Source organism: Falco punctatus, assembly GCF_963210335.1.
Source record: "Falco punctatus genome assembly, chromosome: 4".
In the NCBI taxonomy this organism is placed as follows: domain Eukaryota; kingdom Metazoa; phylum Chordata; class Aves; order Falconiformes; family Falconidae; genus Falco; species Falco punctatus.
In genome coordinates this window covers 110,213,982-110,240,612 of record NC_137583.1, presented here as the reverse complement: position 1 = coordinate 110,240,612, position 26,631 = coordinate 110,213,982, and the positions used below count along the sequence as shown (strand labels likewise).

The following is a 26,631-nucleotide window of genomic DNA, read 5'->3' as shown; positions in this document are numbered from 1 at the left end:
AGAAAGAAAAGTCATGGAAGTTCAACAGTAAGACAACAGGAAACTTACTCAAATACTCCTACCTTTCAAGACTTCAAATACCCAGTAGCTGAGTTTTTGCGTACTGCTGTCCCCTATACACTCCCCTCCCCCATCACCAGCGTATCAAAATTAAAACCACCTCATTATGGGAAATATAATGAAATTAATTCAAATAGGTTTTAAACTTTGTTGCAAAACTGCTGAAAGTATCTCAAACAGGAAAAAAAGAACAATTACTCCTTTTTGAAGTGTGTTATGTCATGAATGTGGACTTGGCAACTGTAAAGAAAAACTTCCATCAACTAAATCTAAGTTACAGGAAAGAAGGCAAATTCCTTATCATCTGGTCAACTCATTCTGCTGGAAAGAAGAAAGTAAAGCAGATTGTGCATCTTCATTTTCTGCTTCCATTGCAGCCCACTGGTTACCTATGCAAATACTTCAAAGTGCAACTTAAGAAACAGAAAAAAAATTCGTATGTGAATCCTTAAATAGTATTTTTGAATTATATAACGTTAAAGACATAATGATTCTGCCAAAGCAAGCATATAAATTTCAAGTTCAGAATAAACTGTGTATGTAGGTACCAGAGTAAAATAGTACAGACTGAAGATAGCTTCCCTCAGATACATTCCCAGCTGAAGCTTTCCCAAGCTCACACTTGCAGTTTGGTTTGGTGGTGGCTTTTTTGTTTGGGTTTGGGTTTTGTTGGGTTCCCCCCCGCCCCCCCCCCCCCCCCCCAACATGCATCTATCAGCAGTACAGTTCTGGTACGTTCCATTCAGTCTTTCTCTCTTGATGCTAGAAGCTCTTTACAGGTAAAAAGGATAAAACTATCGTCCTATCACATTTTGACAAACTGTCTGAAGCGGTTAGTTTCATTAACAGGAAAGGAGGAGGTATTTTTATAAAAGTAATATAAAACACAGCCAAAAAGCTATTTTAAAGCAATTGTGTCCAACAGCAAAAAGATCAGCACTTTTAATTTGTAGCACTGTTTCTCCCAACAGAGAACAGATGCCTACGGACAGAGATACAAGTTCTGTGAATACACTTGCCAAGTTGACTTTTTTGTTTTAAATTCACCTCAAAACTTAATGTTTCAAATCATGAAAGGGTCTAAAAGCTGCACATAAACATTATTTAATGTTAGACACACACTAAGGTTTTTTATTAAGCATTACACTAGAACTACTTTGGTATAAAAATACTTTATTTTAAAGCTATGAAAGTTATAAAAATATGTAGTTAAACTTTCTACTCACAGAATGCTTGCTATTTTAACATTAGTGATTTGTTTCTCCTAAGGAATCTGAATTTTATTCGAAAGGTTTACAAGACATTATTACTATAATTTAAAAAACCCAGCATTACAGGGAGCTGTACTAATTGTGATGTTTTATCAGTATTCATTTAACCTCTAGATTTTTAATGAAGGCAGCAAAAACAACTATTTTCTGATGATACAGAATTTCTTATTTCTTGAAGCGTTTCTGTGGTTGACCACTTCTTCATTAGTTACCTGCAGCATGGCACCTTCCTGCCAAAGAAAAAAAAAGTGTATCTGAAGAAGTTTATCACATATGTCTAAACCAAATTACCAATAGGGGAACTTCAGCCATTTTTTTTTTTTTTTTTTTAAGTATAAGCAGTTCACTGGTGTGTCTAACACAAAAGGAACAGGACTTTTGTTAGCTGAGTCCACATTCTTCAGTGGGTAGCCTTTTAAAGGCAACGGAACTTTGAAATTAGGGCTTATTTTTGGTTGCTTTTTTTTTGTGGGTTTTGTTGATTTTTATTTGAAAACCAAATCTAGCAGAGTATGCCACCCTTACTCTGAATAACTCATTACTTGGATGAATTTTCATTAATTTGAGGTGCAAACATTCAATGCAGTGAGAGTAAGGCTGACTGAATTTGGCACTAAGGTTTATTAGCTGCAAGAACTATAAAAAATGGTGGAAACCTCGACATTCTAGCCAAATTCCAATTTACGTAATTACAGTATACACTTATGAAATACCACCTGCAGTTTCATTTGAAGTTTTCACTTCCCCTCCTAAAGAACTGCTTATGCAGTTGTTAAAAGAATGGACGACACATTCCTTCACAGAGGCAGATGTATTCTGTGGTGAAATTTTTTTCCTTACACGTAAACAGTCTACAGTTACTTGGGAACCTTCAGGATGAAACATGTTATATAAAATAGATTACAGTAGACAAGACACACAACAACATAGTTCATTTTCAACAGCACAGAACTACCTTCATTGCATTACCTTGCAACCACCATAATGCATAGACTCCCAAGAAAAAATAAAATGTTGCAGGATGCAAAAATAAAGTTGTATGATTTAATTAACTTGTGACCTACCATTTTAACTACCAACACCAGGGATGGAACCCTTGCAAAGCTTTACTAATGGACACTTGCAGGTCTCATTTGTTCAACTGTAGCAGTGTACAGTGGCAGCAGTCTATGCTTGTCCAGGGTTCATATCATAGCTAGATTCCAGTAGGAAAAAAATATGTTAAGTAGCTGAAATTAACAAAAATTTGTTTGTAAAAAATTTAATAATACAAGAAAAACAGGATTCACAAATTTCTTTTCAATTGGTAATTGTTAATTCATTGCTATGTTAAACTACATAACGATAATCACTATACTGAAAGAATACTGTCATACAATATTAATTTCTTGGTTTTGGAACATTAAGAAAGGAAAAGTAAATAAGATCTTACCTAAAGAAGTTTAACTGAAGCTTAGAACTATTTTGCTCTACACCCTCAGCCTTCGTTGGCATCCTTATAAACTATTGTGGTTAAAGCTTTGCAGAAATACAGCGCAGCTTTTTAAGACTGGCTGAACTTAGTGACGTTTTCAAGACTTCTCTTGTACTAGACCTGTGTCCCTGGAAGAGTACCTCGCTGGGGATATTTCCTTTCCTTGCCATTGAAGAAGCAGCATCTAAAAGATCTAAAAAGGTGTTTCTCCTTGCAGAGATATCCCTTAAGTTATCTAGATACTTTAAACCTGATCATTTACAAACAACATACTTTTCTTCTGACCAGCATTTAATTTTACACGTACAACAATAGCTTTATATTATTTGTGGGACCTTATACTACCCACTCCTTGCCTTATTTTACAGTATTAAAAAAAAAATCTAAAATTACACAATATTTCCTTTAGAATTATTTTATTAAATCATAAATGTACAACAGCTTCTTAACTCTACACACGCACTTAAATTTTTAAAAGGAAAACGTTATGTCTTATTACACCATGATCCTGGCTAATAGCTTTTCAAAACTTTGAGAAAAATCTTAAAAAAGGTTTCACATGTCACCTGAAACTTACAAATTTAACATTATCAAAGGAATGCTTCTACACTTACAAAGACCACTAGAAAGAAACAACAATTAAAAAGCTAAGAAACTGTCTCAAAGGCATTTTTACAATCCTTCCTCCACAGTAAGGTAATGTTATTAAATAATCCAAATCCATTCACAAAATGGCTCTCTGCATCTGCTCTGGTGTCTTCTGCCATATCACTGCATATTTATGCATGACTGAGATAAGTGTTTCCTTAACATTGTTATTTCGATAACCTGAAGCTGTTCTGTTACCTCTGGGCTCTCATCCTCTCCTATTTATACAGTGAAGCCTGTTTCAACAGAAGTAAAGAGTAAAAAAATAGGTTATGAAATTATTCATCTAACCATTTTTTAAAGGAAAGATAATATGATCCTAAAAAACTTTTAACTCCTGCAGCTACTCTCAAGAATCACTGCAATTTTAACACTTATAAACATACTTACCCATGGCATGCTTGCAGAAACTCAGTAACGGCTCCTCCCTCCATATCCACCACTTCCTCCACTGCCCCCTGGACCATAGTTTCCTGCAATTGCAGAGAAACAAGAAGCAGAACAGTTTCATCAGTAAACTTTTTAAATCTAGGAATGCTTTTGATTCTGTATGAAGATTAACATTTGCTTTACTTCCAGAGATGGCACATACAACAAAGATTTTAACATTTTGGTGTCCTAATCTAAGTAACTTCCAAAAACCGCCACAAGAAGTACATGCTGAAATCTTAGAAGATTCAACAGTGTTACACATAATTTGATGCACTGTACCATCTTGAGCCTCCAAGGGCTGACTTTACTTGCAGGCTAAGCCTTACAAGAAAGGGCTTCGTGTTTCAATTTTGTGAGTTCTACTCGACATATTAAATTACATTTAGACAACAGGAAGTGTCAGGAAAAAATAACGCTACAAGAGGGGGAAAAAGATAAATTCCAGCAAGTTTAGTGGACTTTTAACTAGACTGCCTACAAATGGAGTAAGCCAATAGCAAAGAACATTAAAAACTTGGCCAAAATCTTTACAAACTGGAAACTGCAAAACATTTCCTAATATTCTGGGGAAAAAAGTTAGGATCTTGTCATTTATAATTTCACCTTTACAGTCTTAAGATAAGAAATTGTAGCCGAATTGCAGAAAGAGCAGGAGCACTACAGTCCATTCTGTTGCTGAAGTTACCCAATTTCTACACATCCACCTCAGAACCATGGAATGGTTTGGATTAGAAGAGCCCTTTAAAGGTCATCTAGTTCCAGCTCCCCTGCCATGGGCAGGACACCTTCCACTAGACCAGGCTGCTCAAAGCCCCATCCAGCCTGGCCTTGAACACTGCCAGGGATGGGGCATCCACAACTTCTCTGGGCAGCCTGTTCCAGTGCCACCACTCTCACGAAGAATTTCCTCCCTCTACCTAATCTTGATCTACCCTCTTTTAGTACAAAAGTTACCCCGTGGTCCTATCTTCCCTACCACCCTCCCAGAAGACGGAAGCCCACCCACTCTAACTCCAAGACAGGCCAGAACATATACAATACCTCCACCATATGGTCCCCCCATGTTCCTGCTGCCACCAAAATTTCCACTCTTCATTGGACCGTAATTTGAAGGTTGTTGGTTGTAGTTTCCAAAATCATTATAGTTTCCACTTCCGTAATTGCCTGCATTATTAATGCAAAAGTGGAGAAATACCTAGGTGAGCTACAACGCATACAGGACTCACAAAGTTATCTCATTATCAGAATGTTAAAAGTAAAAAATCACACAGATATTCCAATAGTGTGTGCAACAAACTGCTTTTTCATGCTTTTTGGAAAACAAGAGCTTCCTTAGATAACATTTGCACACACACATCCCAGTCTTGGATGACTTGCACTCATTTACAACTAAAACACTAGGTAATTTCAAGCGAGTAGGTTACCTCCTCCATAGTTGTCATAACCACCTCCATAGCCTCCACCCTGGTTGCCATATCCAGGTCCTCCTCCACCATATCCTCCTCTTCCTCCTCCATAACCAGGACTGCCACCAAAGTTGCCACCTATGACAATACAATCCTTTTAAAAATAAACCTTTCCATGTAGAAGGCAACCAAATTCTAGAGAATAAGAGGATACTTTTCAGTCTAGAAGTCTACAGGGGAAGAAAGGGGTAGTTTTGTAAAGAAATTTTTATGAACACTGTTTTTAGAGGCACATGCTAACTCCCACCCTAACTGAACTGTGACCAAAACCCACTAGTCAGACCGCCTAAAAACCTCAATCAAAAGGCTTAATTAAAATCTTGATTTTTCAGGAAATCCAAGAAACAGAATAGGGCACAGTTGCCCAAGAAATAACCACAGAATTTGCAATATAAAGGTTTAACAGGAGCCAACAACCATGTGTGCTTCTTAAAACAAACAAAATGGCTGTGGAAATTAGATATTTTCTACAAATGACAAGTGAATGTAAAAACGAAAAACGAATGAGGGAGTAACAACCACCACCACCAAGTAAACTAACCTCCAGGTCCTCCACCATATCCATTATATCCATCACCAAATCCACGGCCACTTCCATAGCCATCTATTGGAGAAAAAATCCAAAGAAGTTCAATTCAACTCTAGCAAACTAACTGAATTTGCAAATCCCTATGACTTTAAGGATAACTACCTCAAGACATTATTTATTAAGTATGCATAGATTTGAATTTAGAAAAATCTATGTGAATAACACATCCAATCACTGCTTAACATCTCCATTTTATTGCACTAGTAAGGTACCCCGGTTTAATTTTGCATATAGCCCTTCCACTGTAAAGGTCTGGCAAGCGATGCATAGAATTACAGAGGAGAAATCTCTGAATTCCTTAAAAGAATTAAGTTGATTTTGGTTTTTAATACAATCCTTATTTTTTTAAAAAAGAAAGAAAATTAATTATATTTTATGGACTATCCACATAATCCATTTGTATTCTACAGAAGAGGTCTGCGAGTTATTTTTCCCCAAAATTCTCATAAATGCAGCTGTAGCAGTTAAATTAAACAGCAGTATCTTACAAAGTTCCCCAGAACCAGAACGACAGTATAAATAAGGTAACAAAAAATATGCTACAAACATGCCTGTCTTACCAGCTCCCCCTCTGAAATTGCTGCCAGGTCCTGGACCAAAGTTGCCACCACCTCCACGAGCATCACCAAAACCGAAGTTTCCTGTAACAATTTAACATTTATAAGCAGTGAGATCACAGAAAGCAAACAGAACCAGCCAACAAACAAAAAGCCAACAACAAACCACTAACCATTACATATACATACCTCCTCTCCCACTCCTAGAATTTTGAACTTCCTGCATTTCCTGTCTAGAGAGAGCTTTCCTTACTTCTGCATTATGGCCATTGATGGTGTGATACTTCTGCACTGTAAACATATCAGATAAGATACCATCAGCATTTAAGTACTGATCTGGCAACAAGAAAGAATAGCAGGCTTCCAAAAGGAATTTCCCAAATAATACATATTGTACATCATTTAAGAACACACCAAACATATCATTTTTAAGCAAAGAAGCCAGTACTTATTTTAAGTACATGTTCCCATGCAACTCACCGGAACTATGACATAGCAAATACTCATGCACATACCTAATCTCATTATCTCCTTAGTTTAAGCTTTACACAATTACCCTGACTGCTAAATTTAATACTATCAAATGAAAGCGTCAAATGAAGCTTACTTACATACAATTTTATCCACAGGATCATGGTCATCAAATGTAACAAATCCAAACCCTCTCTTTTTACCAGACTGTCTGTCAGTAATAATTTCAATAGTGTCAATTTTTCCGTATTCCTCAAAATAGTCACGAAGGTGGTGTTCTTCAGTGTCCTCTTTAATGCCACCAACAAATAGTTTTTTCACAGTAACATGAGCACCAGGTTTTCCAGATTCCTGTTAAAAGAATCCTTTGAATTATCACCAAGAAAAATTTCACAAATCACTGTATTTTGGCAGTACTTCAGGAATGGAATACTAAGATTTTTCAAGCACCCTCTTGCAATGCAAGTCCCTGCAACCTTGCTTGGCAGGTCTTCTGGGAGGCAAATAACATGGGGCAATTAGGAGGTTTTTTCCTCTCTCCCTTTACATCAAAGCCTTAGAAGCACTTGAAGAAGAAGATACAGGTAGAAAGGCTATGAAATGCATAGAAGTAAGTAAAAAGCCTTTAAACAGATTTAGACAAAACATAAAGTCAACTGTTTGAAAGAACTGCCTAGTATTTAATAACTAAGTAATTTAGTAGCTAGAGCACAATTTTTGTAACAAAGACTTAGCAGCTTCCTCCGCCCATTTCCTCAAAAGCAGTGAAACCCACATTCCACTCCTATCAACAACAAAGGTCCTTCAACCTCAGCATATCCACACCTATGCATTTTAACTGCTATTCAAAATATGAAGACAACTCCACATTCATGGGTTTTTTTACACTTTGAGCATGATATCCAAGCTGCTGCACTAGGCAAGAATGATTCATCCTAAAGCTTAGCAACAGCTTTGTGTGTACAAAAGTATGCATGTATGATGCTTTAATTACCTTTTCCCAAACGCTAGCCAACCCTGCATTCTGCAGGGAACAGAAGAAAACCGGGATGGCTAAAAGAGGTACTAGCGGTTAAGATTTCTATTTCCCTTGACTTCTGGGACAACTCATTCAATTCGTTTGTCAGTCCAAATGCACTAAATAGCTGGGGTCCTTGAACTGGTAAACCCTCCAAGAACTCCCACAATGCGGTAAACAGAAACTACACCTGCACTTGCTCCTCAAGTACCTTTGTGCCACAGTACCCTGGCTGCAAAGTTTACAAGTGTAGTGCATCCCTGTGCACACAGATCTAATTTCTACCCTGAAGTTTAAAACCATGTATGCCTGGGGCTAAAACCAGAGTCGTCCTAAGATGATTTTGTATACCACCATTAGAAAAAAGTTTCCCTACTACATTCTCTGTTTTTATTCACTTCAAGTTACACACCTTTTAAGACTATCATGGAATAGTCAGGAGAGGCTGACAAGAGTTTACAATTTGAGGTTTAGCAACAGTAGCTGTTCTGGACAAGAGTTAGATGGAATTTGCCTAATTACAGGCATTCAACATGTTTTCAATAACAATATTTTCAGACCCCAGTTGTGTCCCTTGCACACACAATTCCACAACCAGAGTAACTTAGTAATTCACTGTAATAAGGAACATTTCTGTAAGTGTCACATAACAGACCTAAAATGTGGGAAACAATGCCCCAACTACATCCTTTTAACTAGAGAATTTAAACCCAGGCAGTTTCGAACAAGAACAAAGCAGAACTGTCCGACCAAAACAAGAGATGCCTTTTTCAAAGCACGAAAAGTATCTGCTTTCAAAGTCATACTTACCTCTCTAGCCACAGCTCTCTTAGGCTCAACCACCCTTCCATCAATCGTGTGAGGTCTTGCAGCCATGGCTGCATCAACTTCAGCCATGGAGGAGAATGTTACAAAACCAAAACCCCTTGATCTTTTGCTTGCAGGATCCCTCATTACCTAAAAACAATAAACACATTTTAACCATTTCTATCTGTCACCTAAGGTTAACACTAGCAATATTTACAGGAGACATGTAAATTTAACTTATATTTTACTCAAATTGATCTCAAAATACTATATTATAATGAAGTAGTAGGCTATGCTGGTTAAGTACATGAATGGCACTACTTGGCATCACAGAAATTCAAGCCATTGTTGTCACTTGGTGTTATGAAATAGCATTTACTACTCCCAAAACAAAATCAGTGGAGGAACTTCTGCAGGAGTCACTGTCCCTGGAGGTACTTAAAAGGCACACAGATGTGGTCCTTAGGGGCATGTTTCAGTGGTGGACTTGGCAGTGTTAGGTTAACAGCTGGACTTGATCTTGAGGGTCTTTTCCAACTAAATGACTCTCTGAAAACATCACACAGAAAGACATCATTTTCCAGCTTTACTGAGGCTTACCACTGTATCAGCTTTCTGCCAAAGGTTACACAGATACAATAGTGCTCTCTGTAGGCACTCTCTAATGCATTTCAGCCAATGACAGCCAAGCTAAACTGTTGAAAACAGTTAATCTGTAAGATTTTTATAGGAAACTGTGAATGCTCAAGAGTTCTTGCAAGGAAAAGTCTGTGCATATGCTTCAATGGACTGAATCAGGTTTAAATCAACCAACTGTACACTTAAGAAAACTTAATACTCCATCTTTTCATTAAGCTATCCGAAAAACTCCGCATGTTTACAACTTCTAAATAAACATTCTATGCCATTATTGTGCATGAGTATGCCAAACTTACCACACAATCTGTAAGCTTTCCCCATTGCTCATAGTAACTCCTCAAGCTTTCCTCTGTTGTTTCAAAGCTTAAGCCACCAATAAACAGTTTGCGAAACTGCTCCTTTTCCCTCTGTCACAGAAAAGATTACATTAACATAACTAACAATATCCCCTTCCGCACCAGCATAATTAGACCCTAAGTAACATTTTCTGAATTGGTAAAAACTTGCAGTAAGACACATTTTTCAAGATTAGGCTTGTCTCTTTAAATGTTCTACCACTATTCAAGTAATTACGCAATTCTATGGGTCTACTTTTATGACACAGATTTTAGTAATGTGCTTCTTTCCATCTCTCCCTCCAAACATCAAGAACAAGGGATCACACTCAAAGATTTCCAGAATATTCCTCTTTGTAAGATATGCTTTTTAAAGAAAAGGAAAATAAAAACAAATCAAAAAGTTCTCATTACAGATAACATGTATTCATTCATACTGTCTGATGCTATTCCAGATGACATTTATTTTTTAAAAACCATTCTGGCTCAAATTGTTGTACATGAATACTATGATGCTATTTATCCAAGGCATTAAACATAATGATATATGAATATATAGCTAAAGATGTTCTAAAATGGGTCACTGATTCAAGTTTTCTCATTAATTATTAAAATAATGAAAGCTGGAGCATCTGTAAAATCAATCTGGGATCCTGCACCATTGGAATTAGCAGTAAACCTACCCATCCTCAACAGCAGCAATACCAAAACTAAGTAGATTCCCTGTAAATTGGAAATGAGAATACTATGTACTTCCGTATGTATCCACTAATATAAACTACGCTTTCAGTAAAACTTAGTTCTATTACCTTCCAGAGAAACTACCACTGCGCTTGTTCAGCAGCAATTTCTGCTGTGATGACAAGTACATCGTTGAAAAAAAACACAGGACCACTAATAAGGTACTACATTTACTGGTTTGCATGCGGTATTATACCAAAGCAGGAAGGACAACCTTCCAACCTCTACCAGTTAAAAACACTTTCGTACTAACTTTTTATACTAAGCAGGGATCATAATTGCCATTTTCTACACAGAGTAGTATCACTGGATCATACATTTCACAATTTCATGTCAAAAATCAACGATTTAAAAAATGTACTAAAAGGTAGTCCTCTTCCACAAAATTTAAATTTCAGAATGTTGTCTGAAAAAGATCTGTCCTGCTAGGGACAACAGAACTCAAATGCAATGATTACTTCAGCTTTATACCGTTAACTAATTGTAAAAAACCAAGAAAATCTGCTTGGGCGTTTGGTTTGGTGTTTTCTTCAGGGTGGTATTTATCTTAAAACACCAAATTGTTAGCTATAACTGACAAACGCAACATGAACAACTATGCACTGGACATTAAGATAAATGTAAAAGGAAATTACGATGAACAATAACAAACAATGCGATTTGAAAAATAAGCAAAATAGTTCCGTGTAAATGCTTTAAAAAGTATTAAGCCAATCTGCATGTAGACCAACGCGTCTTCTGAGTTTGTCCAAGGCAGGCCTGGATCTAGATGCACGTAACAGTTAAGACAATTACTGCAGTTAGTACTGAACCAGTTTTTGTTCAAAATACATCACTATTACCAGCCTAAGATACTGCAGCCTGACAAGGAAGTCAAACATTAGAACCCCCCCAATAAATACAGTATTTGAGAACAATCAGTCTCTTAAAAAAACACTTGGCACTTGCTGTTGGATCTCTCATTTTTTCTTCAGAGGAATACAGAGGAAGCCAGTGCTGTCTTCTCCTTATACAGACAAGGAAAATAAGACATAAAGAGTTTAAAAGCAGCAAACTCATGTGAAGTTTCCTTCCACCTCATCTCTTAAAAGGAATAAAGGAAAGGATGCTGCATACTAGACAAACTAAAAAGTCGTCTGCTGCAAGCCATACTATCATTTAAAATCTCAGTAGGGTAGCCAAGTCGTCACTTTAAGAGACAATACTGCTGAAACAAAAATCCTCCCCTCAAATTACTTCTGTTCTGTTGCTTGAAAATTAAGGACTACTTGCTACAGTTTCATAGACCCACAAAAGACACTTTTTCCTATATAACGGATTGTCATGCACACAAATTTAAATTCTTATTATGAGAATCAAGCAAATTTAGTAGGCAGGCAGCATTTTTCCAGTGAGCCTTAGGTTTACCTTTGAAATCAGTTACAAATATGTAAATGAAAATCAAGAATGGGATCTTATTAGTTCTAACAACTGCGTTTGTTTTTTAAAGGACACACATACCACACATTACTAATAAACATTAAGCAGAGCTCTGACCATCTGAAGTTTATGCTGAAGCTGTAAAATGTATGATAGATTCTCCAGTCCCTCTGAGAATCTCGATGAAAATCCTCATTTGGTAGAAACACCCCCCCACACACACACACAGAACCCACTCCTGCCAAGGCTCGCAATATAAAAGCTGGAAGAAAAACCTCTCTCAAGATTTCCATAGTACACTCTCTAGCAGGAATGGAGTGTGATAGGAAATATTTATGAACTCTGTAGAATCTTCATCAGTGCTTATTTTAAGTCTTCTTTCACAGGCTTAAAGCAGCACTTCAAAGGACTGCAAAACACATAGCCTTTGCTGGAAAATTCATGGTCAGAGCAAGGAAATGCGTTTAATATAGCAATAATGCATGCACAAATACTCTCAAGTTGACCGCTGGCTTCTGCAGAGTTGAGAAGGCGAGTAACAAAAATGGTTAACAGACACAAGCGAGAAGGATCTCTGAACTTCCATGGCTAGGCCTGCCAAACGCAAAGCTGGGTTTACTGCTCCCAAACTAGAAAGCTACCGCTCGCCCTCTTTCCGCCGCTCCAAGCGCTCAGTTAGGCCCTATACGCTCGACGGGGCTTTTGCAATCCAACAGCCTGGTTCTCCCCCTCCCCCGCCCCCGCCGTTATCAGGAGCGGAGCGGTGCCCGCGCCGGCTCCGCCATGTGGCGGCTATCAGGAAAACAGGGGCCCCCGCAGCTAGAAGCGGAAAATGGCGCCCAGAAGCAGCCGTCACCTCCAGGGGCAGCGATGCGGCGGGAGGGAAAGCGCTGCTGGAAGCACCGACCCCAGATAGGGCAGAGGAAATAATTAACACCCGGGCCCTCGGGCTAAACACAAACCAAGCGCTGCAAACCGCTCCCAGCGTGCAGCTACACACACGGTACCAGGAAAAGCTTTGCAAGCGCTCTTCTCCGCCCCCGCAGCCCCTAGCCGACTACAGCTGCCTGCCTGCCCACCTCGCAGCCCCTACTGCCCTCCCGCCTCACTCGCTTTCCCGCCCTCGGAGCGATCCTCAGAGCCTCACGCATTGGGGAGTCTCGGCGCCGCCATTTTACCCCTCCCCCTCGCCACCGCCATTACTAGCAGCGCCACACCGGCCGGTCAGCACCTCGCAGGGCAAAGGCGACTCCCCCCCCGCCAGATCGTGGACTGACAGACCTCCATGGTCCTGCGGCCCCCTCCTCCAGCACCACCTTAACTGCAGCTCGGCCAACGGGTACGTCAAGTGATTTAAAAACTCGCCACCCGCCATGCACGGCTACTGCAGCTTCCGCCTCCCCTCTCGGCTGCGCGCTAGCCCCAACCACCTCTTCCAGAACCTTCCTCCCCGCTAACGCTTCCTCTGCGGGAAGACATCGGCCCCCTACCCGCGGCGCAACGACCGGGACCCAGCGGCGGCACCCAAACCTGCGCCAACGAGGGCTCAAGCCTGCTCGTAACGCCCAGACCCCAAAAAAATTTACTCCCTACGCACAAACGCGCCACCCTCCGTAAAAGCAAACTCTGAATTTTCCCTTTTCACGTACCATATTCTTCATGGTTTACGTATTCCTGCTTGAGAGTACCGTACAACTGGTCAGTAATGGCTGCCTTAACTGTTACGTAATTTGAAATTCAGCTCCACGTAGTGCTAGCGCCCTCCTTCTCCAGCCCCGGCTCGCTTCCAAGGTTTTCGTTTAAAAAAAAAAAAAAAACCAAACCAACAAACAACCGCCCTCGATTCTGGAGCTTAAATATCTCCAAAGCGGCAGCAGTTTGGTATAACGTCCCTACGTGTTTTTATCACGTAATAAAAAGTCATCAACTCCGTTAGTAATGGCTGTCTCCGAAATGAGCCGAAGGAGCCGTCGTCGTCGACCTTATCCGCTTCGACAGTCGCCGGAAAAAGCCGAAAGGGGAATGGAAGCCCATTCGACTCGCTTCGGCAATTTCCGGAATTTGCCGAAGCGGAGAAGAATGGCGCTCGGGATCTGCTCGGCAATTTCCGGAGAAAAAGGCGCAGCAGTCATCGACTATCTAGCCCGTTCGGCAATTTCCGACAACGAAAGAGACACGCAATACGTGCCCGAGCGGAGCCGAACCAGCCCCGAGAACGACTGGCACAGTGCCGTTTTTTCCGGAAATTGCCGAACGGCTCCGAAGGCGCAACGGTCAAAGCGAGGGGTTATAATTAACCGAAGGCGGCCTCGTATCGCCCCCCCCCAACCTTTCACCGGCCACCTGTGGTACTGGCACGGTGCGGAGCGCCCCCCCGAAATCTCTCCCAGTCATTGGCAGCCGGGCTTCTTCTTTCCCCCTCCGCCCGGGCAGGGGAAAGCGGTAACTACCTAAATTTTGGCGCCAGCGCCGACACATCGCGGGGGCCCGGGAGCCAGCGGAGGGAGGCGGGCCCCGCCGCAGCCTGCTCCGCTCTACCCTGCGCCGCTGACACCGCGTGCGCCGCCCGCTGCGGCTCTCGGCTCTGATCTTCCTTCCTTCCACCCCTCCCTCCTTCCCCCCCCCCCCTTCGGCCGGCCCCGCACGCACCGCGACAAAGGGTGAGTGCTGCCGCCCCGCGCGCCAGGGAAATGGCGATGGGGCTGCTCCTTTCTTCCCGCCCCCTCCCCCCCCGCCCCAGCTCTCAGGGAAAGCCAGCGTAGGTCCACCCGCGGTTCCTCGCCCAGAGCGTAAGCCTCCCAGTCAATTCCAAGCCCTCTTCCCCACTAATAAAGAGTTTTCGAGCTCCCCTGCGCCCCTGCTTTCCGAGCCCGCTTCCCTCCCCCCGCGCCCTCGCTAACGACTAGGCCTCCCCGCCGCAACGCGGGAAATGGCCGCGTTCCAAACGGCCCCCTCAGCCGCGCCGCATCGAGCTTCAAACGCACACCAGCGCTTCCTGCCTACCCTCCCCGCTCCCGGGGCTCGCCGGGGCCGCTCTCCCGCATCGACTGAGGGCCCCGCTCCGCGGCGGGCGGCGTCCGCTCTGGCCCAACGCGCCCTCATGGCGGCGGCCATCATGGCGGCTGCAGTTACCGGGCGCCGCGGGCCCGTTCCCCCGCCCGCCGCCCCCAGCTCACCCAGTCGCTTTCTCTGTCGCCGCGAGGCATCTTCCTTCTTTTGGACGCCTGACGCGGTCCTGCGCTAGCCCCCCGTTGGAGAGACGTCTTGGCCCCCCTCCTGTGCTGGCGGCGACGACGGTAGGAGGTTGCAGCTCGCGCGTAGGCGGCGTCGTGCGCTCTGCCTCGTCAGCCGCCGGCGCGCAGTGCTCGGCCAGCCCAGCCCCGCCAGCCGCCGCGCCCGCCCTGCGCCGCGCTGCCGCCCAGCCGCTCCCCACCCCCTCCCTCTCTCCCTCCCTCCCTCCCTCCCTTCCCCCACCCCCCGCCTCAGCCTCCCTCAGATGTCGCTGTTGCCGCCGCTGCTCAGTGCGCGCAGGGCGAGAGTGAGGAGGAGACGGGAGACCCGAGCGGCTGGGCACCATTGAAGTCTGTATCCTTCTCTCTCTCCCTCTTTCTCTTGCTGCAGCCGCCTCCTTTCCCCCCACCCCCCCACCTCCCCTTCCCTCTGCGCCCCGCGCAGCGCTGCGCGGGCCTCGTCTGCGGGCCGCCGCGGGAGGAAGCGGGGCGCAGCCCGCCTGCGCCCCCCCCCCTTCAATACGCCGCCGCTTCCTTGGCGGCGGGGGGTGACGGGCGGAGCAGGCTGCCGGGGGGCCGCGGCCCGCACGGGAGAGGGAGGGCGGGAGGGCCCCGGAGCCAGCGGGCTTCGCCGCGGGAAGGGAGGGCTGCGCTGGGGGGCGGGGGCAGCGGCACCCGCGCGGCGGCGGACGCGCTCGGGAGACAAAGCCAGCCCGCTGCCGCCGAGCGGCGGCCTCCGCCACCGGGCGTCCCCGCTCCAGGAGGCGGCGGCGGCGTGTGCCGGGGCCGGGGGAAACGTGGCGGGGTGGGGGAGGCGGCGGGGGCGCGGCGCGCAGGGCCCGCCGGGCGGCGGGGGCTTGCCCGGGGCGGGAGCGGCAGGCCGCCTCCCTCGGGCCCCCGCGCTGGGGCGGTGGGCCGGCCCCACGCCCCCCCCGGGGCAGTCCCGTTAGCTCGCCCGGGGCGGCCCCGCCGGCCTCACGTGCGCCCACCGCAGGCCCGAGGCGCAGCCTCCCCCAGCAGGCCTCCGCGGGGCTGCCCTTGTTTTCCGGCGGGGGTGGCACGGGGCTTTCGTTGCTCTTATTATTGTTTCTTTCTCCCTTTATCCTGCTTTTCCGACGGGGACGAGAGAAGCCCCTCTGCATTGGGGCCCTAGCTCCTGCTCTTCTCCCACCTCACCTACCCCACCGCCTATGGGAATGCCAAACCCCGCTTGGTGTCAGGGGAGAGTTGGGCGGGATTGCCGAGGCGGGGAGGTTTTCTGGCCTTGGAAGGACTTTCTCTTTTGCCTTGCAGAGGCATATGGGGAATTCTAACAGTTCTATAGTTTGCGGTGGGGCGGGGACAATACATGCCTAAGGAGGTGCTCAGTTTGAGAAATGACATGAGAAAGGGGGTGGATTGTGTTCAACATAATTTGCTTAGGTTAAATGTGTAGTGTGTACAGCCTAGTCGAGTTAATATTGCTCTAGGACTTTAACTCTTGCAAACTTCAGAATCAGAAGGCAACGTTATAGTTGCATTAAGATAAATATTTGCTGTTTATAAGCATTTACTATGATGTAAGGGTAATGGGAGACTCATTATTACACCACAGAGCTGTAGCTGCTCCCCACCAGATTCACAGTTAATATACCTAGGTATACCTCAATTAACTGCTAGAATCTGAACTCCTGTTCTATTGGGTGTAAGGAAATAAGCATCCCTGATGGTCCTCCCCCTTTTCCCTAGAAACGTTGCTATGCCTTAGAAGGCCTTGGGAAAAACCTTTTTTGACCCTATATACCACTTTGTCAGTATCGTTTATCCCGGCTAGCATAATGGTGCATTACTGGGTTATGCCAGACAAAGTAGTAGCCTACTTTTTGTTCTGGATTTAATCCATGTTAGAAATATTATATGCAGTGAACACATGGGGGTTGGAACAAGGACCATGTTTGTATTGGGATGCCTTTCTTTGAGTAATGTAAACTTCCTTTTAATTGTCATGCATTTTTCTAGTAAAAGCTCTGCAAGTCTGCAATAAAAATGGCCTCCAATAAAACTACATTGGTAAGTTCATGCACACCTAAAGTATATAAGGATTTAATCAACATATTTTTCTTCAAACTTATAACTTGGCATCTCCATTTAAAAGATACATCCACATCTCCCCTCCCCAGCATTATTCTGACCAAAATTTCAGATCCAGAAAGTAAGGCTACTAGAAAGGACATTGGCTTTGGCTTTAATAAATCTGCCATTTCTAAAGAGACTTGTTGGGAAAAAAAACAACATTAAAGGACTCCACACTATTTCGTCTGTTCTACAGTAGAAAACACTAAGGATTTTTTTATCCTACTTTCAGCATACAGCGTAATTCATCATATATGTAAAAAATAAAATCCAAATCATATATCCATTTAATTTCTCCCAGTGTATTTGGGGAACACTAATTGCCTGAGGAAAGGCAGTCTCTACAGATGAAAAATAACATTATTGGGAAATTATGTGGCATAGTTAAGATGCCTTTTGAAATTATTTTTAACAAACAATGGTTTCTTTCAATTTCATAGGAGCAGAGATTATCTGATGTCAGCCCCTCCTCGACCATTTTAATGATGTATTCACGGATCTCGAGTCCTGTAAAGCTTTGCTTGGCATTAAAATAGGGACTTCTAAGGGCAGATGGTGGCTGGTTACTGTTCAGCTAATAATGACACATAGTTCTATGTAAGGCAGAACTGAAGAAGTATAGCATGAGATGCATCTGAGGTTGAGGTGGGAAAGAAAGCAAAAATACACGTATTCAATTGAGAATTTGGATAGCAGAACAACTGGTCTATAATGCACTCAAAAGGCCTGTTCTTAAAGTTAGTGAAATGATTGCTGGTTGACCCATATCAAGATAAATTTAGTATTAACTCCTGGCTTAGGAGTGCAATGGAGTGCTTCCTTTACATTGTACAATAACAAACTATTTAAAAATATTTCATCAAGGTGAATGTCTGAACTTTCTGTTAGTAATTGATTGCCCGCGTTTCCCTAATTTGAGGAAGAGAAGGGGTTAGCCAGCCTGGGGAGGGGATGCCTCAGGGAGAGGAAAGAATCTGTGAATGCAGTATTTTTAATCTTTTGATGTTGTTGAGAATTTTGCTGCACAGGTCAGGAAAATCAGTTATGGTTCCCATGGGAACCATAACTAATTCTGTTTCATTATGTATTTGCATGCAAAATCTAAATGTATTAAGGAATAGCAAAGCTCTGGAACTGTAATTCCGATTTTGTTACCTCTTGTATGTTAAAACACTTCACCACAGTGTCACATCAGTTGTTTTAATCTTGCCCCTCGAAGAAAGAGTGATCCACAGATCTGCAGCTGTCACATGTGACTTCTGAATGCAGGAAAGGAAGTGAGCCACAGATGAGCATTCAGTGGTCAAATGCCCAGGTTGCAGTTTATAACATGCAGCCTTAGAGAATGGAGCTTCAGGGGTCTAGTGGACCTTTTAGTACCCTTTAACTTCGGTCAGGTACCAAATTCACTTGTGGGCTGAGATTTACATTGGCTTGTGTAATCTCAGAATGTACAGGTTATTAACAAATGTTCAGTAGTATTTCTGCAGGCTCTACAATAAAGCATTATTTTAATAGGTTGGAAAGGCTCAAGAGTTTGGAAAGCAGTCCTGATGCACGCAAGACATAATTAAACGCTAATATTTAAACCAGAAAGCAACATATTCTCAATTTTGTTAATTCTTCCTGCACTTCAAGAAAAAATACAGACCCCCATGACATTAATTTTCTTCTGTGGAAGATTATATAGATACTTAAGTCTTAGAAAGTAAAAAAAAATAATTGTTGCTGTGATACAGAAATCCAAAACATTTATCTTGTGGTGACAAGAATTAGTGAAGCCGAAAAGAGTACCGGAAAACAATCTTTCATTCAATCAAATAATTTTAGTCCAACAGAGAACACAGATGGAGATGTTCCCCACTTGTATCCTGCTTGCCTCATCACCAGTAATATAATGCCATTACTACAGTTTAGTGAGTCTTTTTTTTTTTTTTTCCCTCTGCTTTTTTTGTTGTTTTCCTCATCGTGTGCCCCTTTCTCTTTTTCACACTTCCATTGCTTGAAAGAAACTGCCTTCATAGAAGCCTTGGACATCTTCATGTTTTTATTTTCCTTCAATTTCAGTCTTACATTCTTTTTCTTGTGGAGGCAAAAAAAGCCAGTGTGCTTAAGTTGACACTTTTCAGACAGGAATACTGTGGTCAAAACAGACCTGGGATATGCAGGCAGCTAAAATCTAATTGGAAATACATGCTCAGTTTTAGATAATCACTCTTCAATGCTTCCAAATCAAAACCAATGTCAAAGAAGATACAATCATATACAGCAACTTGCTGTTTGAAAGGGAAACTTGAAGTTTTCCTCCTCTTTGTTTTGCACGTTCAATTTGTGGGTTGCTAACCAGAGTAAAACTATTTTGGGATAGAGGGAAAAATCAATTATAAAAAAGGGGCACAAAGACAGGGCTTTGGAAAGAAAGAATCAGCTTCAGATCTTCAGTTTACAGAAAGAAGGCAGTTTTCCTTGTGTCTAACACATACTGTTTTTTTACCTTTCACCACATCAGGACAAAATTCTAGAAGGTCTAAAAATTTGTCAGTTTCAGAATGGTTTTGCAGTATTCTCAAACTAACACCAATGAATTCTAGAGAAAGGCCAGCAAGCAAGTAGAGGTGCCCTGTGATTTTTGCTTGTGTGTTTTCTGTTCTATAGGAAGTGCATTATGAGGAATTAGTTCTATCTACCTTGATTTAGGGTGCTGCATGACTATTATGTTTTAGGAGCTTAATACTGCCTCCATTAGTTTATGACTGCCACTTTAACAATTTCCTTATAAGGTGCAGTCCAAAATGGCAAGCAAACTGCTTTTGGTCTGCTGGTGCTCCAGAAATGTTACACAACAACATGATGGGCTTGTTACAACCTTTTGAAGATTACAAACAAGGAAATTCTGAAATGTGTCCTTCTATTACTATTTAATTGTGCCTTATTAAACTGGGAATGCCTTGAGGATGATGTGGATGTAATATTTATTTTTAAGATCTTAGAATATTATTTGAAGTATAAAATATAAACTTAAAACATAAAGTTTTTTAAGTTAGCAAAATTTCATTTACATGTTAAGTGCTGTACTTTTAAGTGTAGCTGTCTTAATTTTTTGCACCTTTGTGACACCTGTTTGAATGTAAGTAACATTGGTGCGTGGCTAAGAATGAGAAGGGACTGCAGTAACAGAATGGTCCTAGCATGCTTCCTGTTCAATAGTTATGGGTTATTGTTGAGTATTTTGGTTATTGTAGCAATACATCATAAACTTTGCTTCCATCAGCTTCTCCTTTTTTGGTTTGATTTGGGTTTGATTTTTTTTTTTTTGTTTGGGTTTGGTTTTTTTCATTTGTTTGTTTTGGTTGGTTGGGTTTGTTGTTTGGTTTTTTTTTTTTGTTTTGGAAAAGGTAGTAACCACCTTGTTGAGTACCATCCCTTTTCTATTTTATGCATTTTCACAGTTCCCTTATTACTTTCCTTTACTTCTGCTGTATGCTGTTTCTTGCCTTCTGCCTTTTCACGGGCATAGAGTTAACTTTTAGAAGCTTCATAAGTTTTTGAGCATGTAGCACTGAGAATTAAATTAATAAGGGAAGTAGAGGCAGTGAGTGTATGGACAAAAATATTTCACCTTTTTAAAAACTGGTGTTGAGTTTCTCATCAAGCACCTGAAAAAAACCAAAACATTTAACATGTCTTGCTCAGGTTACCTGACCACATGCACTAATGTAAAAAGGAGGCTGAGCTTCTGGTTTTAATGTGAATAAGTACATGATTCTTCGCTGTTTACTGAGCAAAGTTGGATTTGGCCAGTGAAGTAACTGTGTAAAGCAGAAGAATGAATAATGTCGTTCTGAATTTCTTTTCTAGCACAAAATGGGAAAGAAACAGAATGGCAAAGGTAAAAAGGTTGAAGAGGCAGAGCCTGAAGAATTTGTTGTGGAGAAAGTTCTGGACAGACGTGTTGTAAATGGAAAGGTGGAATACTACTTGAAGTGGAAAGGATTTACAGAGTAAGGCATTACCTTTTTTTTTTTTCTGATAGAATGCTAAATACTAACCATATATTTGAAATAACTGTGCAGAGAGGAGATTGGATGATGTGGATACATTTTAAAGAACCTCAAGGGAAGGGCATCCATAAATGCATATTCAAGTCAGGCACTAAAGTATGAAAACAAAATAGAAGATACGCAGTTCAGTGTTTGTGCTATATACAGTGTTCCAAAGGTTTAACAGTTCCTTAGTGATTGTTCTTCTGCCACTGTTCTTTGATTCAGTTTGTGTAAATATCTAGCAAGGTAAGCTAGACTGACAGTTGTCAGTTGTTACATGTGTGGTGGAATGAATGTTACTTCTGAGTAAGAAATTTTGCAGGGATTTAAACTGTAGGCAGCTCTTAAGTGTGAATTTGAAGCAGATAGTTTGCTTATTACTCACTTTTCGGAACTGCTCTCAAATTAAATGAATTTGCATGAGGAGTTCTGTGGCATGGTCACCTTCATCAGGCATACCTGAAAGGTAGCTTTTGAATCTCTTTCCCAGGACTTGTGGAGGCACAAGAAAACCTTACAGTTTACTTAAAAAGTTGATTGATAAAGAAGGCACGTATTTGTGCCTCCTCCCTCCCTTCTGTGACACTGGCAGACTGCTTTACTAGCTGAAAAAAGGGGATGCACCTAGCACTTGAATATAAGTAGTTACATATGCAGTGATATTATTGCTGGATTCTGCCCAAAGTGATTGCACTGCAACACTGCGTTCTAGCACCTGAAATTTGTGTAGTGGTAAGTGCATAAACGCAATGTGTTTAGTATTTGAGGGTCTGTTTTGAAGTTGTGAAAATACGTTTTAGTAACTGAAAATAATTTGTAGGCATCCTGCTTGTGCAGTATGCTGTGGCAGTATTTGTGCATGAGGACTTCTGATGAGGTGCTTAGTTGTTGTAGGGAACACTTACGGACTTGTTAAAATTTTAGTTCACAAAATGCGCTTACTGGAATATTTGCAATGCCCAGCTCTGGACGTGGAACCTTTGTCTCCTCCTGTAGTCAACTGAAGGAGGAAGAAAGTTCTAGGTATAGTTGAACTCAGTGCTCAGAGGCAGCTTTTTGAGAGTATTCCTCGTATAGAGAAGCCTAGACATATACGCTCTTTGTAGTGAGTGTTGTGTACGTTCTGTTCTCCGTAAGTCTTGAGTGTTCATACCATATAGGGAGTCAGTTTAAATGGACAGGTAGGTTTTGGTAGGGTGGGGATTGCTTGTTTTAACTCTTGTGATCCCACATAGGTCACAGGAGTTCACACAGCTGCTTATTCTGCATTTTCAGTTTCAGAACATTATTTTCCAACAGTAGCGGAGCATACTTCATTCAGTCATCAAATGCAGTACGTGAAGGTTACTAAAGATGGCAAGATAAGCATCCTTAGGTTTAAGAAACCTGCCTTATATAACGAGAAAAAATTACCTTGCTTAAGGTGAGCCGTGTGGATAGTTTTACATTTTTATTCTTAATTTTACATAAATATGTGTTTCAGTGCTGACAACACATGGGAACCTGAAGAAAACTTAGATTGTCCGGAGCTAATCGAAGCTTTTCTGAACTCTCAGAAAGCTGGTAAAGAGAAAACAGATGGTGCCAAAAGAAAATCTTTGTCAGATAGCGAATCTGATGATAGTAAATCAAAGAAAAAGCGTGATTCTGTAAGTATATATTCATGTACTAAGCTTTTTTTTTCCTGTGTCTCTTTCCCACCTCTCTATCCCCATCCCCTCAAAAATCCTATTGTGGCTTTGAGAATGAGACCAAACACGAGTTTAAAACTGTAAAAATTGCACAGCATCTGGAACTGTGGTTTGAAAAGGGTAATCCATGGTATTTAATAAGACTGTCCAAATAGTTGGAAAAAGATGATTGATTGACATGATGACTAAAAGTTTTTGCGTTGTCCCATGATGCTTACTGAATGAATAATTGAAATTAAGACTGGTTAAGAGTTCTTAATGAATGATATTAAGTGGTCAGTTTGTATTAAAGCAGAGGGTTCCTGAATAAACATGAAACAAAGATGAAGTTCTGGTTTGGCTTTCATGTTTAGTATATGATCTTGAATAGGTGAGTGGCAAGATGGCAAAATGTGAAAACCAGGCAGTTACTTGGATTAAGACCAGATATGATGGAGAGGAAGTAGAGTGACTGAAGAAAGCATACTTTTTTTAAAAAGGTCTGGGTTTCTCCTACAATTTAAATTAAAAAAAATTGACAAATGTAATGCTGATAAGTATAAAATAATGGATGTATAATACTGTGTTCATTTGTCGCTGTAAACTTTCAAACTAGCAATTCGAAAACTAAACTGGTTGGCAAAGTCAGTGCTTTACCGAAGACAGCTGTTAGATGTGTGGTTACTGTCAAAATTAAGTTGGGAGGCATCAGAAGGAACAGTTGATGAATAATACAAAGAATTTAGTTTCTGTATAAAGTCTGGTGTGTGGCTTCATCTGGTACAGTAGTGGCCACTGTTTCAAAAAGAATATTGTGAAGCTAGAGGAACTATTACAGGAAATAGTGATACTCCTTCCCACCAATGGGATCTCAGGCAGCCGGGAAGAGTTGAGGTATTCCCCAGGGGCGGTTTCACAGATGGTTTAAGCCAACCCAGGGCTGTTGTTTTGCTGAAAAGGATGTGTCTTTCCCACTTCCAGAATGCATTTTTGCTTTGCTGCTTTTGTTGTTTTTGCTGGCCATGCTTGTGTGTTTATGTTCTATAATGATTTTAGACCACTTGTTTCACCTATTGAGTTTTCAGAAATAAACGCTAGAAACATTGGTGTAAAATCCTTCATTATTACTCTACATCTAGATGATTTGGCCTGAAGATCAGTCATGAAAAAAGTAATGTAATCTCTGGACAATAATATGTAACGATAGCTTTTGTAATTATGTAACGCTATACTTTCTTGCTCTAATACACACATATATGTATGTACAGGAATATGTGTATCTAGCACTAATGCCAGAATAGAATTTCATCTTAAACTAGATAACGGTCTTCTAACTTACTTAATAGGTTGATAAACCAAGAGGGTTTGCAAGGGGTCTTGATCCTGAGCGGATAATTGGGGCTACGGATAGCAGTGGAGAGCTTATGTTTCTCATGAAATGGTAAGTCTTATATCCACAGTTCATGTGTCCATATTAAGGGAGGGCAGACAGTTGCACTTAGGCTAATGAGACGACTTAATTTCAGAAGACAGAGAAGCTGGTAGCCTGCTTACTAACCTTGTATTGTTAGAAAAACAAGGCTTCTATAATCAGTTAGTATTCATCCTTATTGCTTCAAAACTCGATCAGTTTCTGTAGCTTCGGTTTTAGAGAAGTAGAAATTTGAAAGGTAAATTCTCATAAAATATGGAAAAATTGACATTTGTATGGAAAAGCTGGATCTTTATATGGATCTTTATAATGTTCTTGCTGAGGGAATGGCAGGCAGAAATCCAGCCTTACATGTTTCAATAAGCATAAGTCAGTTGCTGCATAGCCAACCATTTAACCAACCATAGTGCCAGCTGCTCTGGGTGCAGCCAAGTGGAATTGGAAGCAACTAGTGGAGGAAGCTGAGGCTGAGATGAAGAATAAACAATATGAAGGAGAGGTTTATTGTTGTGGGCTAGTAAGAGGTGAAATTGATGGGGAGAGGGTTGTGTTATTGGGAGAGCAGGTGAAGAGTGGCTTCATTAGCTACAGTGTTGACAGAGGACTTCTTGCCTGTGAGCAAGCAGGATAAACTCGGTACTTTTCCCAGTGTTGAGAATACAAGAGATTGAATTAACGTTTGCTGGGGGTCAGATTTCTTATGGTGGTAGGATGAGAAGAAAGGTGGTTTTCCACAGCCTTTAAGAAGGGCACGAATTTCTGAATGGAGAGAAAAATGATTTGTCATGTGATATGCCTGGACTGCTAAAGATTAGTGCTTTGGAAAATTCTGCCTCCCTTCTGGCTTTTCAAATTCTCTATAAATTTTATGTGAAACTTGGAAGAGTTGCAAAATACAGATTGTGACTATTTGAATTTCTGTAGAGATAATTGGAAAAATCAAACACAAAGGAAACGTACAAAAATAAACTGGTTTTTTTGTTAGTTCAGTTGCAGTTGATTCATTTTCCATAATTGATTGTAGGCAACAAACACAGATGTGAATACGTATGCGCAGAACTGACTTGTAAAGACAGCATATGCTTTAAAATGGAATCTGAAGCATGCCGGACTGGAATGATTGTTTTATCACCCCAAGACAGCATCAAGAATAGTAGTATGAAATTAAGCAAGTTACTTGCATAAATAGTAAATACAATTTGGATCTAAGTACCGCCTCTTAAGACTGATGCTGTTGATATTAAGAAGTCTCGCTTTGAAGTTTTGATTATGCTTTGAAAGACAAAATCAGCAAAGTTTTACTTCTTCTGTTACATACAGCAATAGGTAACTGTATAAATGGTTCCCTTTGAGAATAGCATTTTCCTTTCAAACAGAAATGTGGAGAGGAAAGGAAAGATGCAGCTATGAAACCTCGCCATTAGCATGGAAATTCTTGGTAGCTATAGCAAAAGGTATACTGAAAACTGATTTCTAGCTGATGTTCTTTTCAGAACTTACGACCTACCAAGAGCTGCTAAATGTACTGAATTATTACACATTTTCATAAGTCTCACTCTCTTCTACATCAGGAAAGACTCTGATGAGGCAGATCTGGTGCTGGCCAAAGAAGCAAACGTGAAGTGTCCTCAGATTGTAATTGCTTTTTATGAAGAGCGACTAACTTGGCATTCATGCCCAGAAGATGAAGCACAATAATTGTTTGCATTGCTTTTTTATATATATGAATATTAAAACCTGAAATTTGATTTGTTAGCCATGTGAGAAACATACATTCTAACAAGAATTAAATTTGATATTTTTTTGAAGTAGTATGTTTTGCATCAACAGCAAGTAAATAAAAGCTTTCTGCAACTTGTTTCATTTATCACAAGAGAGCATTTGATACTACTACTTCCTCCATATTAGGTAAAAGCTTTTATAAAATGTTCATAAACTTCCATAGTTATTACAGAATCATAATGAATGTTTAAACAAACTCACAGATGTTTTGTAGTCTTCTATACTATTGATGTGCATGTATCTTCTTTACCCAAGCCCCTAGACCTTTAAACCTGTAGAGTTATTCTTTTTAGTATTTGGGATCACTTGGTCTCGAGAAGACCAAGTGACAACTAACTTTGTAGTAATTTGAATGTTATCAGACTGTATATTGTTTACTTTATTGTAAATACTGGTGAACAGTGGTCAATAAAATAGTTTTATATTCTTCCTTTA

General features: G+C 41.3%; 2 protein-coding genes across 11 annotated transcripts; one reads left to right on the top strand and one right to left on the bottom strand.

Moving 5' to 3' along the window:
- Positions 1 to 1,216: 1,216 nt before the first annotated feature.
- HNRNPA2B1 (heterogeneous nuclear ribonucleoprotein A2/B1) lies at positions 1,217 to 15,278 on the bottom strand. Of its 6 annotated transcripts, XR_013927501.1 has the most exons (12): positions 15,104 to 15,278; positions 9,729 to 9,839; positions 8,797 to 8,943; positions 7,109 to 7,319; positions 6,687 to 6,788; positions 6,492 to 6,581; positions 5,893 to 5,955; positions 5,310 to 5,429; positions 4,927 to 5,049; positions 3,844 to 3,926; positions 2,396 to 2,526; positions 1,217 to 1,561 (listed from the first exon to the last, which is right to left on the bottom strand). XR_013927501.1 is itself a non-coding variant. In XM_080383156.1 (11 exons), exons 1-10 carry the CDS (start codon positions 15,131 to 15,133, stop codon positions 3,865 to 3,867), a joined length of 1,059 nt encoding a protein of 352 aa, XP_080239282.1. In that variant the 5' UTR covers positions 15,134 to 15,278; the 3' UTR covers positions 1,217 to 1,561; positions 3,844 to 3,864. The 6 variants fall into 6 exon arrangements, 5 of the variants coding, with proteins under 5 accessions (XP_080239282.1, XP_080239281.1, XP_080239280.1 ...); XM_080383156.1 differs by lacking the exon at positions 2,396 to 2,526; XM_080383155.1 differs by lacking the exon at positions 1,217 to 1,561 and having other exon boundaries at positions 1,791 to 2,526.
- Positions 13,136 to 26,631, top strand: CBX3 (chromobox 3; the record flags this gene model as incomplete). Of its 5 annotated transcripts, XM_080383160.1 has the most annotated exons (6): positions 15,388 to 15,508; positions 17,156 to 17,206; positions 21,128 to 21,270; positions 22,796 to 22,961; positions 24,329 to 24,423; positions 25,986 to 26,631. In XM_080383160.1, 5 exons carry the CDS (start codon positions 17,183 to 17,185, stop codon positions 26,110 to 26,112), a joined length of 555 nt encoding a protein of 184 aa, XP_080239286.1. In that variant the 3' UTR covers positions 26,113 to 26,631. The 5 variants fall into 5 exon arrangements, with proteins under 5 accessions (XP_080239289.1, XP_080239285.1, XP_080239288.1 ...); XM_080383163.1 differs by lacking the exons at positions 15,388 to 15,508; positions 17,156 to 17,206 and adding an exon at positions 13,136 to 13,266; XM_080383159.1 differs by lacking the exons at positions 15,388 to 15,508; positions 17,156 to 17,206 and adding an exon at positions 13,866 to 14,369.

Excerpts from the sequence above, each read along its gene's own strand:
- HNRNPA2B1 (XM_080383156.1), bottom strand. The coding sequence starts at position 15,133 with ATGCCTCGCGGCGACAGAGAAAGCGACTGG. Across the intron at positions 9,840-15,103 it reads GCGACAGAGAAAGCGACTGG|AGGGAAAAGGAGCAGTTTCG; the intron begins GTGAGCTGGGGG and ends TTTCTGTGACAG. Across the intron at positions 8,944-9,728 it reads GAAAGCTTACAGATTGTGTG|GTAATGAGGGATCCTGCAAG; the intron begins GTAAGTTTGGCA and ends TATTGTTTTTAG.